The 16,675-nt window shown below is 34.0% G+C and overlaps 1 protein-coding gene and 1 long non-coding RNA gene across 3 annotated transcripts; both read right to left on the bottom strand.

Annotated features, from left to right (window-relative positions):
- LOC144555396 (ubiquitin-activating enzyme E1 1-like) lies at positions 1–6,520 on the bottom strand. Of its 2 annotated transcripts, XM_078303709.1 has the most exons (7): positions 6,314–6,520; positions 5,848–6,146; positions 4,831–5,048; positions 3,178–3,975; positions 2,092–2,960; positions 1,337–1,769; positions 1–838 (listed from the first exon to the last, which is right to left on the bottom strand). In XM_078303709.1, exons 2-7 carry the CDS (start codon positions 6,131–6,133, stop codon positions 242–244), a joined length of 3,201 nt encoding a protein of 1,066 aa, XP_078159835.1. In that variant the 5' UTR covers positions 6,134–6,146; positions 6,314–6,520; the 3' UTR covers positions 1–241. The 2 variants fall into 2 exon arrangements, with proteins under 2 accessions (XP_078159835.1, XP_078159834.1); XM_078303708.1 differs by lacking the exon at positions 6,314–6,520 and having other exon boundaries at positions 5,848–6,187.
- A 5,708-nt stretch (positions 6,521–12,228) lies between these two features.
- Positions 12,229–13,893, bottom strand: LOC144555829 (uncharacterized). The gene is made up of 2 exons (XR_013512132.1): positions 12,747–13,893; positions 12,229–12,400 (listed from the first exon to the last, which is right to left on the bottom strand). It is a non-coding gene; the product is annotated as an uncharacterized LOC144555829 (long non-coding RNA).
- Positions 13,894–16,675: the final 2,782 nt, after the last annotated feature.

Raw genomic sequence — 16,675 nt, 5'->3', positions numbered from 1 at the left:
TCAAGACTCAAAAACACACACACACATATATATATATATATTTTTTTTTTCAATTTACTCATAGTATCATAATTGTTGAATTGCACTAGCATCTGGTCCTTTACAAAGTAGATTGTAAATTCTCTGATTAATAAAAAAAAAGACAGAATACATAGCTAGAGCAAGGAATATAGCCTAGAAATATTTGCTATGAAACGTAAAAAAACAACAGAGAAGGTTAAAAATCTAATTTGCCAGCAGGTTAGCGGAAATAGATAGAAACTAGAGGGATATCAATATCATTACCCTCGTCATCGTCACAGGCCACCACGACATCAACATGGCGCCTGTATGACGGCACCTCCACCATTGCCACCTTCTTTGCCACATCTACCACCTTCTTGTTCAGCCTTTCCTTGTGCCTCGGGAACATACTGTTGTACAGCAGAGATGTACCACAAGAGATGCTGTATGCATTCAATCCCTTCTCTTTCAGCCAATCCAGCAGCTCGGCAATAGTCAGGTTACCTGTTATGGTCCAGCGGTCCCACACAGTCCATCTCATGGATTGGTGTTTCATTGTCTTAGGAGCAACTGGTTCGGCCATGGAAAAGAGGGGTAGTGCCAGGTTGGCAAAGGTGTTGCGGTAGTCCTCCATCTTGTGGTTCCCAGCAAGGACTTTGTAGAGCTCAAGGCAGACGAGGCCCGTGGCCATGGCTGTGGAGGTAGCAATGGCAGGTATAATTCTGCCGGCAATGAACTTGGCCTTCAGCTTATCGACCGCAGCAATTCTATAGTTCCTTGCACGCATGTTTGCCAAGCCAGCAATCATGTCCATGTGGTAGTTTGTATCATCATCCTGTAAAAGAACCCGTTTAAATGCATGCCATAGTAGAAATTAATCAATTAAAGCATCGATTTATTCAGCAGAATATTTTCCTAATACTTGGACCTCGTTAAATAAATCCCAATTTCTCACAGAACGAACATAGAAAATGATTGCCGTCGTGTCAGAAGTCAGGTTCAATACCATCTGAGACCTGACCTGTTTAGAACTCGTAACACATTTTTTTGTTTGTTTCCTCCCATTCTTTTTGGAACTGCACTAATAATTGCTAAAGTCTTTTGCAGCAGCCAGATTCAGTAGCATGGACTGTTGAAACAATATTGTCAACTGACACTTAATAGATTGATGCCAATGTGAGCACAACCCCAATTTGTAGACAGTAATATTTGTGGACTAACACAAACAAAGATAAGAATACAAAAACACAATTGTTCAGTGGTAAGAACAGTAATCAATATAATATTTCAATATAGGATGCAGCCTAATAAATAAAGATAAACAATATCAAACCTTCTCAAATTGGATAGGTTTCATTTGGAACCCAGGGGGTAATTTCTTGGCACATTCTTCTAGCTTGCTTAGAAGGTCATTGATTCTAGCAGCATCATCAACAGAAGCATTGGTTGCATTAGTATTTTTCTCATCAGTCGTGATCATGACCCCCTTCTTGGGCTCAAAGACAGGCACGATAACTGAGTTGACAGCATCAGCCAAGGTGGTTGTGTTCTTGGCCCAGTCAGGTATGGGGATTCCAAATGTCTCAGCCCTTAGAATAGAGGCCGCCGTGATGAAGTTAAGGTGAGACGGATCACTGGCTGAGAATTGCAATGCATCTGGAAACCGCTTAGGGGCAGACCAGAATGGTGCACCAGTGCTGGTAGAAGAATTTTCTGGGAAAGTGAAAGTCAGCTGCTTCACACGGTTGGCAAAGTAGTCTTCAAACCTGCCAAAAAATAAAGCACGAACTTATCACTGCAAATGGCTTTAAAAGGATATTAGCTATAAAGGAGATGGGGCATATTTGACACGTGAAGGCATTAGATTGATGGGGCGGAAAATTATAATTTTGTTATACAGTGCATGTCATGACATCCTCCGAAGTAACACCAAATTTAGTCCATCCTTTTAGCACACAATTACGCTCTAGTGCTCTACTAAAGCACTGAGAAATGCCGCAAGGTACCAAGATGTCTGCACAGTAACTATTTGTCTTAATGGCACGAGTATGTGTGAGAGCTTATGCTAGAGAGAGAAAGAGAGATTACTTTAGTCGTGCCCATGCAATGCAATCTTGGAATTCTACACATAGTTCCTTGTCAAGGCATTCGGCAACACGCTCAAGTAAATCTCTCGCCTGTGCATCCCCTGCCTTTCTCATAGTAGCAGCATACTCGCTTGGCTTCAACAGAAAAGAGTTCACCTCATTTGGTGTCTTCTCAAGCAATCCTTCAAACTCGGAGCGTGCCCAAGTGAGACAGTGGTCGATGTTGTGAGGGAAAGAGTGCACGGTACACATGGGAGCCTGCTTTTCAGGTGGATCCCTTGAAGCCCCATAGTTCTCAGTCCGGTGAGGTATTACCATCTGAGTGTTACATTTTGTACCAAGAGTGCCAGATTCCAAGAGGGGCTTCTGGAAGTATACGCACCGCATATCCATGTACATCCTGGCATTCACATTGTCAAGGGCATTGACAACAGCATCTAGACTCTCCCAGAAAGAATCATTGAACACGTTCTCAGTCTCTGGGCAAGCACGGTTTTGAAGGGCTCCTATATGGAGGCCAGGATTGATCTTCTCAGCTGCAGAAGCAGCCACAGTTGATTTTGGCTGCCCAATGTTCCAGTCCCGGAAGAGAAATTGACGGCTGAGGTTGCTCTTCTCAATCACATCATCATCAGTTACAGTTAACTTCCCTTCATCACTGCATGAGACTCCCATTAGAGCAAAGTTCTTCAGGAACTCGCATCCCAAAGCACCCGAGCCAACCATAAACACTTTAGCTTCTTGCAGCTTCTTCTGAAGTTTATTACCAAATACAGAAACTTGTGCATCATACCGAGTGTTTCTTGGCTTCAAATCAGCAGGATCCAGTTGATAAATTGGGAGAGACTCGAGTGAATCGAAGTAAAAGAACTGCGACAGAAGCCAGAGACAATTATGTCAGTGCACAATTTATGCAGAAGCAAATAGCTCATATATATTTGCGTTCTGGTTGCCGTTTGTTGGTATCTAGAAAGAAATTTTAATTGGAAAGCCAAACTTTACAAGGAATGACACTATTGGTTCCTTTCTGGACACATAAGGTACCGATACATAGACAATACCAGAGAGAGAGAGAGATGACACTGACCTGGAAAAGAGGATGGAACTTCCCAGAGCATGCTTTGACAACTTCTTGACCTACAATTCCTCCAAACATGGCTGCCATGGGGTTCAAAATTGATCCTGAACCGCTTGCAAACTGTGTAAAGAGTCTTGGTTCGATCTCTTCTACTTTAGTATCTTCCGATGCAGCCTCATTAATAGAAGTAGCGATGCTTATCAGCCTCTGGGCATCCTCCTCAGACCCAGCAACCGGGAAACGCCCAACCTCAGACCTAAACTTATCTAAGGCAATTAAGGCCAGGTGAATAATAGCAGGTCGATCAACCTTGGAGAAATCACTCAAAAGGAAGCCTCCAGGATCTCTCAAACCATCTCTTAGAGACTTGAATTCTAGGACTTTAGGCTGTTTCACCTCTGTGACTATGCCCCCTTTTTCATACACACCAAAATTAGTAGTGTCCTCTTCGAGAATGAAGGAGTATGCCCTTGTCATTTTAATCTTCCTAGGTTTGTCATCATTTAGTTCGGTCATTCCCTTAATTTCAGAGAAAACTATGTAATTGCCATCCTGGAATTCGAGCCTTTCATCATCAACACAAGAGACTAGCGCAGGGTTGTCATTACTGATGGATGCAATTATACCCGTTCGAGGTTCTTCACCATCAGTATCAATGACAGTGAACTCTGGGCCAAAATCACAAAAGATACCCCCGAAGAGGCCACGGACTTCAGCCTTGATGAAGGCAATTGGAGGGTTCTGTTTACGGCAATATTCATTGAATAGCATTGCTTTATCTAAACCTATGTCTGTGAAAACCACAACCTGCAGCAAATTATTAAAAAAATGAAGAATAAATAGCAGTTTTGAGAAAATACGGGAGAAAAATGTCGAAAAAACGGTCCTATACTACTATAGATTATGGAGAATAAGATGAAATCAGTAAATCCATTGAACTATGAGCAGGGGCAAGAGACCTGTTAAAAAAAATAAGCCCCTCTTACTAAATATAATAGCTATTTTATTCATGAGGTCTGGTACAGATAACAAAATGACTTGACACATTTTGTCAAAGAAATATTTTTGTATGCCGTGCAATTTATCTTACAAATGAAAGAAAAATTATGCAAATTGCTAGATATAAAAAGACTGGACACCAATCTACTATATTCATGCATGAAAAGATGATGAAAATCATATGATTTCACAAAAAAAAAAAAATTGCTAATACCGAACTATTAAAAGAATAAATCAGAATAATCTATGGAGGGTGTTCGGCAACAAAAAGTTAAGGAAGTGGATACTTAGCTTTCTTAAGGAGCCTCAAGTGCTTAAGTCATGTAGAATGACTCCTTAAAAGTTTAAGCAAGCTTAAAAATGTGGGCAGAAGGAAGCTTAAGAAAGTGATTTTAAGCTTTACCAAGGAGCAAGTGTTTGACAAACTTTAGACTCCTTACTCTCGTAAGGAGCCCTAAGGAGGGTGTGCCGAATACTACCATGGGGATTAAATTGCAGAATGTAGACTATTATCACACAAAGAAACAAATTCTAAAACAGTGCCAAGCCTCAAAAAAGTAACATTTGTACCTTTGGTTATTACCCAAAATCATATTTGCAAGTGGTAGAAATCCAGTCCCCAGAAATCAAAACCTAAAAACAATAGTAGTTGTGGAAATGAACCTGATAATCAAGAAGATGGTCCTCAGATAGATCTTCCGTCAAAGCACTAACAAGGACTGCATTGTTAAGCTCCCCCAGTTTCTTCTTACAAGCAAGGGCTCTGTTGGTACCAAAGTCTTCCTCGGTTAAGAAGAAATTGCTCGACAGGTCCTGCATCTCAGCGTTTTCAACATCATGAAGGGTAACTGATTTCACACCCGCTAGAACCAAATTCTTTGCTGAAATTACAACATGGCGATCAGATTTAACAAAAGATTTCTAAAACAACAATATATCTTCCGATACAAAAGCATAAAGTATACACTAATGTTTGTGTCCCATTCAAATCATGTGTAATTACTCCTTTGTTACAAGAATTAATACAAAAACCAAAATTTATAAGTAAGATAACCACTCTCTATAAGAGAATTATTGACACAGAACACATAAAAATGTAACAGGTATTAAAGACAGGGTTGCAGTTAATGAAAGAGATAACACCAGTGTGAAGAACTGTTTACAAATCCATAAATACAATAACTACAAGATGGATGTATAAAGCAATGCTGCAATGCATACAAATGGCTATACCAAAATTGCTTTGCCATATGAAATTTCCCTTAATTATACCACTGGTTCTTGTTGTTGTTTATTTCTTGATTTTCTAAAAAAGAATGGTTTATGAGCTCATTTCATGATTAAGGGAAATTAAGGGAAGTTTCTGTCTAATATTCTAACAACGACCTAGATTTCACACCAAATAATTAAGGTATGTTCTGAATTTCGTGATTTAAAACGACATGTCATTAGAACTCCAGAAAATCCCAATTGAAAAATTGCTCCTCAAAAGTAACTACAGATAAACTGAATCAGATTGATTCAGAAATTTCCAATAGACAATTATCTATCAGTTTCTTCCAATTTTAACCAAGAAAGTCACGTATAACCAAATCGACATCGATTAATGTGAAATATATTAATTATTTTTTTAAGTTAATTTGCATTATTTTGAAAAAAGAACTTGCAAGATTAACTCACCTATCTCAGCCCCGAGCCCATTTAGGCCCGATATGAGTACATTAGATGCAAAGAGACGCCTCATCGTCTCTCTCCCATACACAGCAAGCTGTCGGCTGTGCAAATCCTCGTCAATCGGTGGCAGATTGGTGTTGACACCGTTATTCTGGCCGTCCATTTTCTGGATTGGCCTCGTGACACTGCTCGGAACTAATTCTGTGTTCTCGATTTTAGATCTCTTCGTCTTGTCACCGTCTGACACGTGTTCTTCTGCGTCAGATCCAGCAGTTCTCTTTTGTGGAAGCATATATAGCAAACCCCTGCGCAAAAACCCCAAACACCTCATCGTAAAAGTAGTAAAATAGCATGAAAAGAAAACGAAAAAAGATCGCGATCGAACTAGAACGGTCGATCAAAAGAAAAACTTATAAACTGATCGGCGTGAAAACATCAAGAGAAGCGTGGTTAAGAAGAGAAGGAAACGTACCTAGCCAAACTTTCTGATGACGGAAGGGATCGGAGAGAACAAGAGGAAAGTATTTTAGATTCTTTTTTCAATATGTGGTTTTTGATTGCCGTACAGTTCACTATTTCAATTTCTCCTTTTCCGGGGCTTAGGGTTTAGAGAAAGAGAGAGGTGACTGATGAGGTGGGAGAAATGAGCTTGGAGAAGGGAGACAAACAAATGGGAGAGGCGGCCTGGGGATTGCTCAGCTTATATTTATAGTCTGTGGTCAGAGGGTCCATGGATTAATATTACTAATTTATTTTTTTATCAATGCCTGTAGAGGGTCTACGTATAGAAGAATGAGGTAGACCCAGTCCACGACATCAATCAAGATTTGCAATTTAATGCCAGTTCAATTATTCATGTGGAAGTTGCAATTGATATCTCCATTATTTTATATTATGTACGTAGATGTGCTCATCTGTCATATTACGATTAAAATATGAAATTTCATATTTAATATCAACGGTTCAATTAAATAATTTGTTTTTTTTATTAAATATATATATTTTATGTATAAATATCTAAATTTAGATAATAAGATACTCACCACAAGTAATGCATATATTACAATTAAAATTTAACATAGAATTTTACTATTTTTCTCTGTTTCTTTTCCTATTTCTCCTTTTGTTTCCTTATTTCTCATTCAGTCCTTCTTCAATTGAGCAGACTCTGCCTTTTAGCAATATATTTCTCTGTTTCCAAATTTCTTTGGTTTCCTTATTTCTTCTCCTTTGTTTTTATACAGATCAATCACTTTGACTTTTATACTAATTATATTCATTTATGTTAACAGACTCCCAAGGAAAAAAAAATATCTCATGCACATAAAAAGATTGACTAGAGGCAATTATCAAGTTTCACGTAACAAATAAAATTTTTATGTTATGTCTAAATTAATTGCTTTACGAAAAAAAATATCTCACATATATATTTCTCTTCGTGAGAACTTCGTTTTTGTACCAAACTATTATACTAATTATATTTATTTATGTCAGACTCTTAAGACAAAATCATCATTTATGTTAATTTTGAGGTGATTCAGATTTTAATGATATTTATCTACGGAAAATATATTTCCTTATTTCTCCTACACCCAATTGTACACACAATAGAAATATAATTTCTTATTGTCCTTCTTTAATTGAGCATAATGAAAATCAATATTTTTTTTAAATGGATATATCTTTATGTTTGTTTTTATGCAAATTCTCATGGCATAATAGAAAAGATCAATAATGGAAAAATCCACATGTCTTTATTTGTTTCTATATACACATTTCCAATTTTAATCAGTATCAATTGAAAGAAATAATTATGATTACAATATCAATTGTAAGTTCAAGTCGGTAATTTAATCAGTGCAATGAAATTTGTAGGTTTAACTCAGTAATTTTTGAATTGGAGTTATATTTGATGAATTCTTCTTTTTATCTTTCTATTTGATGTTTTCTTCTTCCATTTTAATGTGCAACTTAATCACTACATAATTCACTAGGTACTTCTACATGACAATCAAAGGTGTCTTCATTGTTGATTTTGAATCTCATGTAAATGAAGATGTCACTGATAGCAACATACAATCCAATATTGTTGAGCCATATATCTGTCACAGTTACTATAGAAGAAGATGAACCGAGTGGGGAAAAAGAATTTACAACATAAATTAAACTAGAGAAGGAACAAAATGAGAAAGATGAACGGTACTTTTGCTTTATGAAAGTTCAACTTAGACTTTGTCATTTGTCTTTGCTTATTGTTCATTGGTCTCTTTTATTTTATTTTATTGATATTTTTTTGATAAAGAGGAAATTGATGCCCAGGAGTGTATACAAAAAATATAGTTTATCGGGAAGTCTTGAGCGAGAAATAAAGTATGAACCATATTAAATTAATATTTCTAATTTTATTATATGTTTTCAATTTAAGCAATTTATAATCTATTTTTCATATTTTATATGTTCATTTTCAGAAATATTGGACTACATCAAAGAGGATCACACTGGCAATGATACTTCAAGATTTTTTTTTCATGTTATATTTGATCCCGTTTTTCATTTGTTATTGTTTCTTTTTACTATTATTAATTATTTGGATCTCCGTCTTTTTAATTTTTTTTCCTTTATTTTTATTTAAATATATATTTTCTTAATTTTATGTGAATGTCAAACAAAAATGCATCTTTATATTTTATTCAATCTTATAATATGTCATGTTGCAACGCACGGGCACAATACTAGTATATATAATGTACTTCTGTTATCGACCCAACATCGTTCACTTCTTTTTTCAAATTCTGAACAATTGTTATCCCTCCTAAATGACAAAACATGTGTGCATCATTTTAAGCTATTTATATTGTCAAATTTGAGTCTGGTCGCATGGAGCCCCGTACGAACTCAAGCACATGCAAATTAAATAAGTTAAAGAGTTTAATGCAAGTCTGTATGATTATATGAATACAGATGAAGCATGCATTAATTAAAAACACGAACATACATACTCAAATACTGTAAATGTATTACAGCGTATATAATTATATTCATAATATTCGTTGTATATGTTTGATTTTAATAAAGGATAAGTCTAGAAACATGATAGACATGATTTTGAACATATTTTGTCTCAGTAATTTAAGATTATAAATAATACTTAAATTGATTAAAAACATTAAAAAAAAACATCCCAAACACATAAATGCATTCTAAAATAATTTATTAATAATGTTTCTTTGTTTTTGTTTGATTAAGCATATATTATAAGCACGACTTAGAATATATTTGTTAGTTTTAGTCATTTTACAACTACAAATAGATCAAAATTAATTAAAAATATGAATATACATGATCTAAAAGCACTGCAACCAAATTGCAATACATATTATACATGTAAGAATGTAGTATCATCACAAAATGGCTAGCATTAGTTCAATTTGACATAATCTTTTGTGATTATATAACTAGTGCCGGTCTGAACTTATCTTAACTTAGTCCTAGTAACTTTGAACCAGCATATGTCAATTTTTGTTTTTACGGAAGCAAGCAGATTTTTATTTGTGCTACATGTTTTATATATGATTCAATGAGATAAAAAAAAAAAAAGAAGCGGATTGGTGCTCTAATACATATTTAGTTGTAGAGTAACTAGCAGTGTTAGAAATGTTCTACATATCATAATATTTTAGGCCATAATTAATAGTTAATTAATGAAATTATAATATGGATTAAGTCTTATTAGGCTGCATTAAAATATGGGCCCGAAATATCTGTTGTCTCTATGATATGATCTGATTAGATAAGACCTATATGATTAGGTGCGAACGAACTGGTGCAATTGAACAGATGTGTTTGATTATAAATACACTAGTATCGTGCCCGTGCGTTGCGACGGGGATCTATTATAAAATTAAATAAAATATTGAAATATTTTGTTATTGATATTCATACAGAATTGATAAAAAAAAGATAAGGCAAATAATAAATCAGGACTACTATAATAGAGCGTTGAAAAATTTAGGATCCAAAGCTCTATTCATCCAGAGAGGATCTCAACCGTTGATTGAGTAAATCTCAGCCTCTCATCAAAAACACAGCTCAATCACAACCATTAATGAATAATTTTGATTTTATACACCTGTTTCATGTAGTCAAGCGTGTAGAAACCTAAATTTAGTTATCCATATACTCGCCACATAAAAAGACACATGAAAATTGTATCATTTAATCTACTTTTTTCCTCACCTTTTTTCTTTACCGATGCAGAAAATGCGTTTTCTTTTTTCTTTTTTCTTTTTCTCCTATCCCGATGCCTATTTTTTCTCTCTCATTTTTCCTTTACGCCATGCCTATTGGATCATTACATACAAGAACAACAGGGTGAGGCAAGAAATGAAGACGGATGGAGAGCATACAGTGCAACAAGGATAGTTTAAGATAGATTTTATTTTAATAGCTGTTAGGTAAAGTAAGTAGTCTTAATTTGTAGTTCTTTAGAATTTTACATTCCTATTTTTCACTTTTCATTTAATGTAATGACTCTTTAATTAATGAAAGTTGCCTACGGGTTTGAATCAAAAAAAAAAAAACATTTTGAGTCCGAACTGGAGAGTTATGGAGACATATGATACTAAAATATTGTTGTAATATATTTAATAAACCGGGACAGGTTGAAAAAAAATTTCATACAGCTGATCTCTTTGGTGGGTTCCGTTACAAAGCACGGACACTTAACTAGTAATTGTAAAAGAAACAATAATAAATGAAAAAAAGATCAAATATAATATAAAAAAATTCTTGAAGTATCATTGCTATTGATCATCTTCGATGTAATCTAACATTTATGAATATAAACAAATAAAATATGAAAAGTAGATTATAATTGTTCAAATTGAAAACATATAATAAAATTAGAAATGTTAAATTAATATGGTTGATACCTTATTCATCACTCAAGACTCATTTATCTAATTCATTTATTCTACTGCCTATGACTCATTTTATCAGAACTGATATCTGTTTGTAAGAACAACACACAAGGTAATAAAAATAACATTAATCAATTTTTTTTTATTACATATGGTACACAAAGCTGTAGTATAATTAGTATCTGAGAGGTCTGTTCTCATTCACCTCAAATGATGCCTGAAACAAAACAAAACAAAACAAAATGGCACAAAAACAGAAATAAGACTTCTTGGTATTAGCTGATTTGACAATGGACAATTTTACCCTCAGTATGATGGGTCTGGATTCCCTAAAGTAACCAAAAATTTGAGTTTAACGTTTGATCAGAATCCAGTCCGAAGTGGAATGCACGGGGCCCTTTAATATTCTCACCAGAACAAATCAGATGAACCAGATCCAAACTCAAAATTTGAGTTACTTTAGGGGAACTAAATTCCGGTATAATAGGGTTATTTTACCAAGATTGGTTCATCTGGTATTAACAATTAACAAAAGCAAACACAGAAAACAAAGGAATAAAACTTCTTGGTATGAACATATTCAACAATGGACAATTTTACCATTGGCATGATAGTGTTATTTTACCAATAAATGGTACCACATCGGACCTTGCATCGGATTTTTGGAAGGCTGAGTTGTTGATTGCGCCTCATACCGGTGACAACTTGAAAACCCTACAAAAAATTACAGTATAAAAGGTGATGTCAGTGAATCAAATGTGATGTTATTTTGTGATGTATTCTTTCCAAACATTACAGGTTAGGTGTATTTTTTGCCAATAATATTGATGATGAGAAGTTGCATTTTGTGAAAATTATTTGATTAACAATAAGACATGTATTTTAACACATCCAGATAATTTTTCCCAAAATTGCAAAAGGAATAAAGATATTGAGATACAAAAGGTAATTTCTCATCGAGAAACAAATAATAGATAAAGGGGTTTGCAAATCTCCAGGAGTTCACTTCGGACATTAGATTGCCATCTGAAAAGTTGAGGAGAATTAGTAGGATGCAACTGCAATTCAATTGAGGTCTCAAACTGGGACAAATAAAGAGTTCTTCCAAAGTTCCAATTCTATTAATAAACAGTACACGTGGTATAAAATGAACTACCTGTGCAGGAATTGAAATCATGTGTTATAGTTGGTGCTTTAGGAAACTAAGTTAGGATAGATAAACACCATATTCATTAAAGTAATAAGCTGGAAAATAAGAAACATATATAAAAAGAAATAGGTCAAACCTTTATCCTGTCAGAAACCATCTTAAGTTGTGCAGTGAGCCCATAATACGCACCATCTGACCAAAAGCTTTGCTGTTAGTGTGCTCCTACACCCCACAATCAAAATAAATACTATTGATTCTTAATAGCAATAATAAAAGACACCAAACAAACTATTTATCAGCAATACAAATTTCATACAATTTTATTTTCCAAAATATACAAAAAAAACTATCACATAAATTATCACCATCACAAAACAATCTTGCCCGTCAAAACCTAACTCAACCAAAATACCCGTTGACTTGTTTAGGTAAGAGCAAAATTTGAGGATAAAGAGGATACAGAGGTTATCAGTTAGAGTTTGCTACTAATCTGAAAAATAAATTAAAGAAATAGTGAGCATCCGTGGAAACTAAGTCCCATCATTACCCACCATGAACAAGCTGTACTAACTTAAGACTAACACAAGGCATGTATGCATATAAGCAATTACAATTCTTTAAGTTAAAATATATTTTAGTGTGGCCAAAACAATTTTGAAATTACAGTGATGATTAACTGACAATACTCCTATGCTAACTGACGATACTATGAACTATTGTCAAATCATATAACTTGAAAAATTATTTCAAACTGGAACCTCAATTAATACCTAAATTGCACAATTAGATATTGAGTACTTATTTATGAGAAAAAAAAATTGGTTTTATTTTCTTACCAGTTTGAAGTGCAATATGCACAAAAAGGGGACCAAGAATACTGCCACCAATTCCAACTGAACAACATCTTTCGAAGTCTTCCCTGTTACACCAATCTGTAGGAAAAGATAAAATGAAAAAAAATGTAATGTAACTCTTGAATTGTCTAACCAATTTTTCCCAATATAATGTTAATAAAAATATCTTTGGAGACTCCAATTGGGGAATCCAAGTTCTGCCTAATGTATAATCCAGTTATTATATTGCAATTATAAAAATTTTCAAAAATTAAGTCCAAACCAATTTCTTAATATCAGTCCAGAAATTACAAGTCGTGGTAATGATCAAACTAGTAGGGTTTTGTGATACTGTCATAGTCGAAGTAATTTTTATCAGCTTTAGACTGCATATATGACTTTCTGAAATTTAGTACCAGTTTAATTTGATTGTTTGCTATATCAATTAGATGGCAAATGTTATATTATATATGGTTTGAATTGTAGTTTGTTTGCACAACTCACGAGGAACTTTTTGAATTGAGAAGTCGACACTTAAGGCAAAAGGGGATCATACTGGAACTTCATATTACAAGTCTGATTCAATTTAGGGGGGTCAATTACACGATAAAGGGTTCACCATAAAATAAGCCAAATATAATTCCAAAGAAATCTTAAGATATAAAACCAAGAAGCACTAACTGAGTTTTTGAGCATCACCAAACCACTTGCTCATCAGATTGGAAATCCTGACATTGATAAAGACCGCACGCACCAGACTCCTTGGCAATCTTGATGGTAATTTACTAAAACTGGCAATCTTCATGCCTCCTGACTTTAGGTTTTCTCTTTTATGTCAAAAAGCATCTCAGAATGAGATGCATATGTAACTTGTATTCGGTTCCCAAGAAAAATGGAATCATCAAAGTTTTCTCTTAAAACCTTCATATCATAATTTTACTATCAAAATTAAAAAAAAAACAAAAAACTTGTAAAAAATATCTAACAGAAATTTGGTCGCTTGTTAAAAAAACAAAAATCTTGCTGATTGTTAGTATTACTTTCTAGGCAAGCATCCATTAAAACCTAACTTAACAAAATTTTAATTAAGATAGACTAAGAAGCATAGATATAATTTTTTAATAAAAAAAAACTATCTTCAAGCACAATTGTAATCACCTTGCATTGCAAACATCAGAATATGATTCACAATCCTTGGCATCCATGGACTTCCACTTGTAAAAAAATATTTGAACCGCATCCAAATCATAAGAGGCCGAGGGGGCACCTGTTGCAGCAGCGACAGTACGGGAGTATGAACCCTAGTCCTAGGTTTGAGTGAAAAAAGGGAAAAATGGTAGGAATTGTGCAAATCGCACAAAATCTTGGCGTCCGGAAGGATAGAGATGTGCTGACAGAGAGCGCGAACATGTAGCTATTCGGTAAGGAAGAAGAAGAATCGACCGGAGATCTACATCAGCGATGTGGCGGTGGCACTTCATCCTTCATCGCTGATCCTTGCATGCCTTGAGCGAGGAGTCCTTGTGGCGGCGCCTCCTCGAGATGATTCGTTGGAGGAGTCATTGGAGGAAGCAACCATGGCGGCCGCAGAGAGCGATGGATTTTTGGTTCACATCTCCATTCTATTATGAATAATCATTTATGTACCCGCGCTACAGTACCCGCGCTACAATAATTGCATTTAGAGGAATAATGTATTATGATCCCCACTAATTATTATTCTAAAAAGATATTATATAGTCTCAACTAATTATTATTCTAAAATCCTAGCAGCACCCTTTCAAAGCCTTGGCACTAATTCCGCATCAACATTTCTCTAACAAAAATAGTTGACCTCATAAAAATAAATACTTCAGTGCATAGATATAAGAGGAGGGTTCAAATGCACCCAAATTTTTGTGCACCCAAATGCACCATATTCTTTTTCTTCATTTTCAAAGTCCAAATAGTCAATCCGAACTATTAGATACGATATATATATTAAGATGTGCTTGGAGACCAAATTTTATATTTTTTGGAATTTTTTTACTATTTATTAAGCCACTTTGAAAAATCGCTGATCCAATGGTCCAGAAAATGTAAAATCAGCGATTTTCAAAGTGGCTTAATAAATAGTAAAAAAATTCCAAAAAATGTAAAATTTGGTCTCCAAGCACATCTTAATATATAGATCGCATCTAACGGTTCGGATTTACTATTCAAACTTTAAAAATGGAGAAAAAAGATTTGAAAGATAGGGTGCATTTGGATGCACAAAAATTTGGATGCATTTGAACCCTCCTCTAGATATAAATACTTTCAATACTTAGATATTGATACTTTCAGTGTCATATATAAAAAGAGGAGGGATCTAATTACAAGATTATGGCAGTTTAGGTCCCCACAAGTAGTTATGTAAAAATTACAACATTGTTTACTATATAGATATAAATACTTGTGTTCTTTGAACTATATACTTCAAGATTTGACTATTAATATTAAAAAAAAGTTATAGATTTGGAACGATTGCGGTCCCCACAAGCAATTATGGCAGTTTAGATGCGGGTACGATGTCAGAAATTTCAAAAAAAAGGCGCGGGTACGATTATTTAAAAATAATTAATTTCTCATTTATATTGTTTACTATATAGATATAAATACTTGTGTTCTTTGAACTATATACTTCAAGATTTGACTATTAATATTTTAAAATAAAGTTACAGATCTAGAACAGTTGCGGTCCCCACAAGCAATTATGGCAGTTTAGGTGCGGGTACGATTATTTAAAAATAATTAATTTATCATTTACATTGTTTACCATATAGATATAAATACTTGTGTTCTTTGGACTACATACTTCAAGATTTGACTATTAATATTAAAAAAAAGTTACAGATATGAAGTGCAGTTATATGCGTTAATTAATGGCAAATTAAGAAATTACCGTTATTAGCGGACGGTTAAACTCAGTTAAATCAGTTCGGGGACATGCTTGGATTTGGTGACTCGGGGTACCAGAATATTTCTCTTAACTTAATTCACCTTAATTTAAAATAAGCAATTTAATCTAAAGTAATTTTAGTGCAGAATCAAACATGCAAATAAAGTATCGCCAACTAGACACGTATAACACCGAGTTCCTCCAACGAGATAGGTGCTACCTATCTCCATTCTATTATTAAGCACGTTGGGTGTCCGATCCGCCAACGACCACGATTGAAAGATGAAACTTCATATTTAATCTCAGCCCTCCAATTACATGATTTGTCTTATTTTGATTAAATGCATATGTTTTATGTATAGAAGTCTAAATTTAATTAAAAACATACTCATTACATGTGTTGCCACACGATACGTTACAATTAAAATTGAACAACTATGAAATTTAGCAATATATTTCTCTGTTTCCTTATTTATTTGTTTCTATATTTCTTATCTTCAATTGAGCAGACTTCACCTTCCATTTTCTTATTTCTTTGTTTCCTTACTTTTTCTTGGTTTCTATACGGATCACAATGGAAATCAATTTTTTTTATTTTTTTTATTTATCTTTCTTTGTTTCTATACATATTGTTGTGGGCAATTTAGAATATATCAATGTGTATGTATATATATTATAAATTGGAAACAAAGAAGAAAAATATAAATTGGAACGTGTGTGTGTATAGATATATTTCTCTTATAATGTGTGTGTGTGTGTGTGTATTCTATATATACACACGATAACACTTTTTTTTATGTTTTTCAATATCATATTATATGTCGATATTGAACTGTTGTACGATATTTGATATTAGATTCGAATCGAGCTATTATTTGATATCATTGGTACTTAAAAATAAAGAATCATCACATTATCAAATTATTACCAGAGATCACGATTCAAGTTAATTAAAAATACAGAATCATCTAAATTCTCTATTAATATATCTCTTAATTTTTGAATAATTATT

Source organism: Carex rostrata, chromosome 6 (assembly GCF_964058835.1).
Source record: "Carex rostrata chromosome 6, lpCarRost1.2, whole genome shotgun sequence".
Lineage (NCBI taxonomy): Eukaryota > Viridiplantae > Streptophyta > Magnoliopsida > Poales > Cyperaceae > Carex > Carex rostrata.
This window is presented reverse-complemented; position numbering and strand designations above follow the sequence as displayed.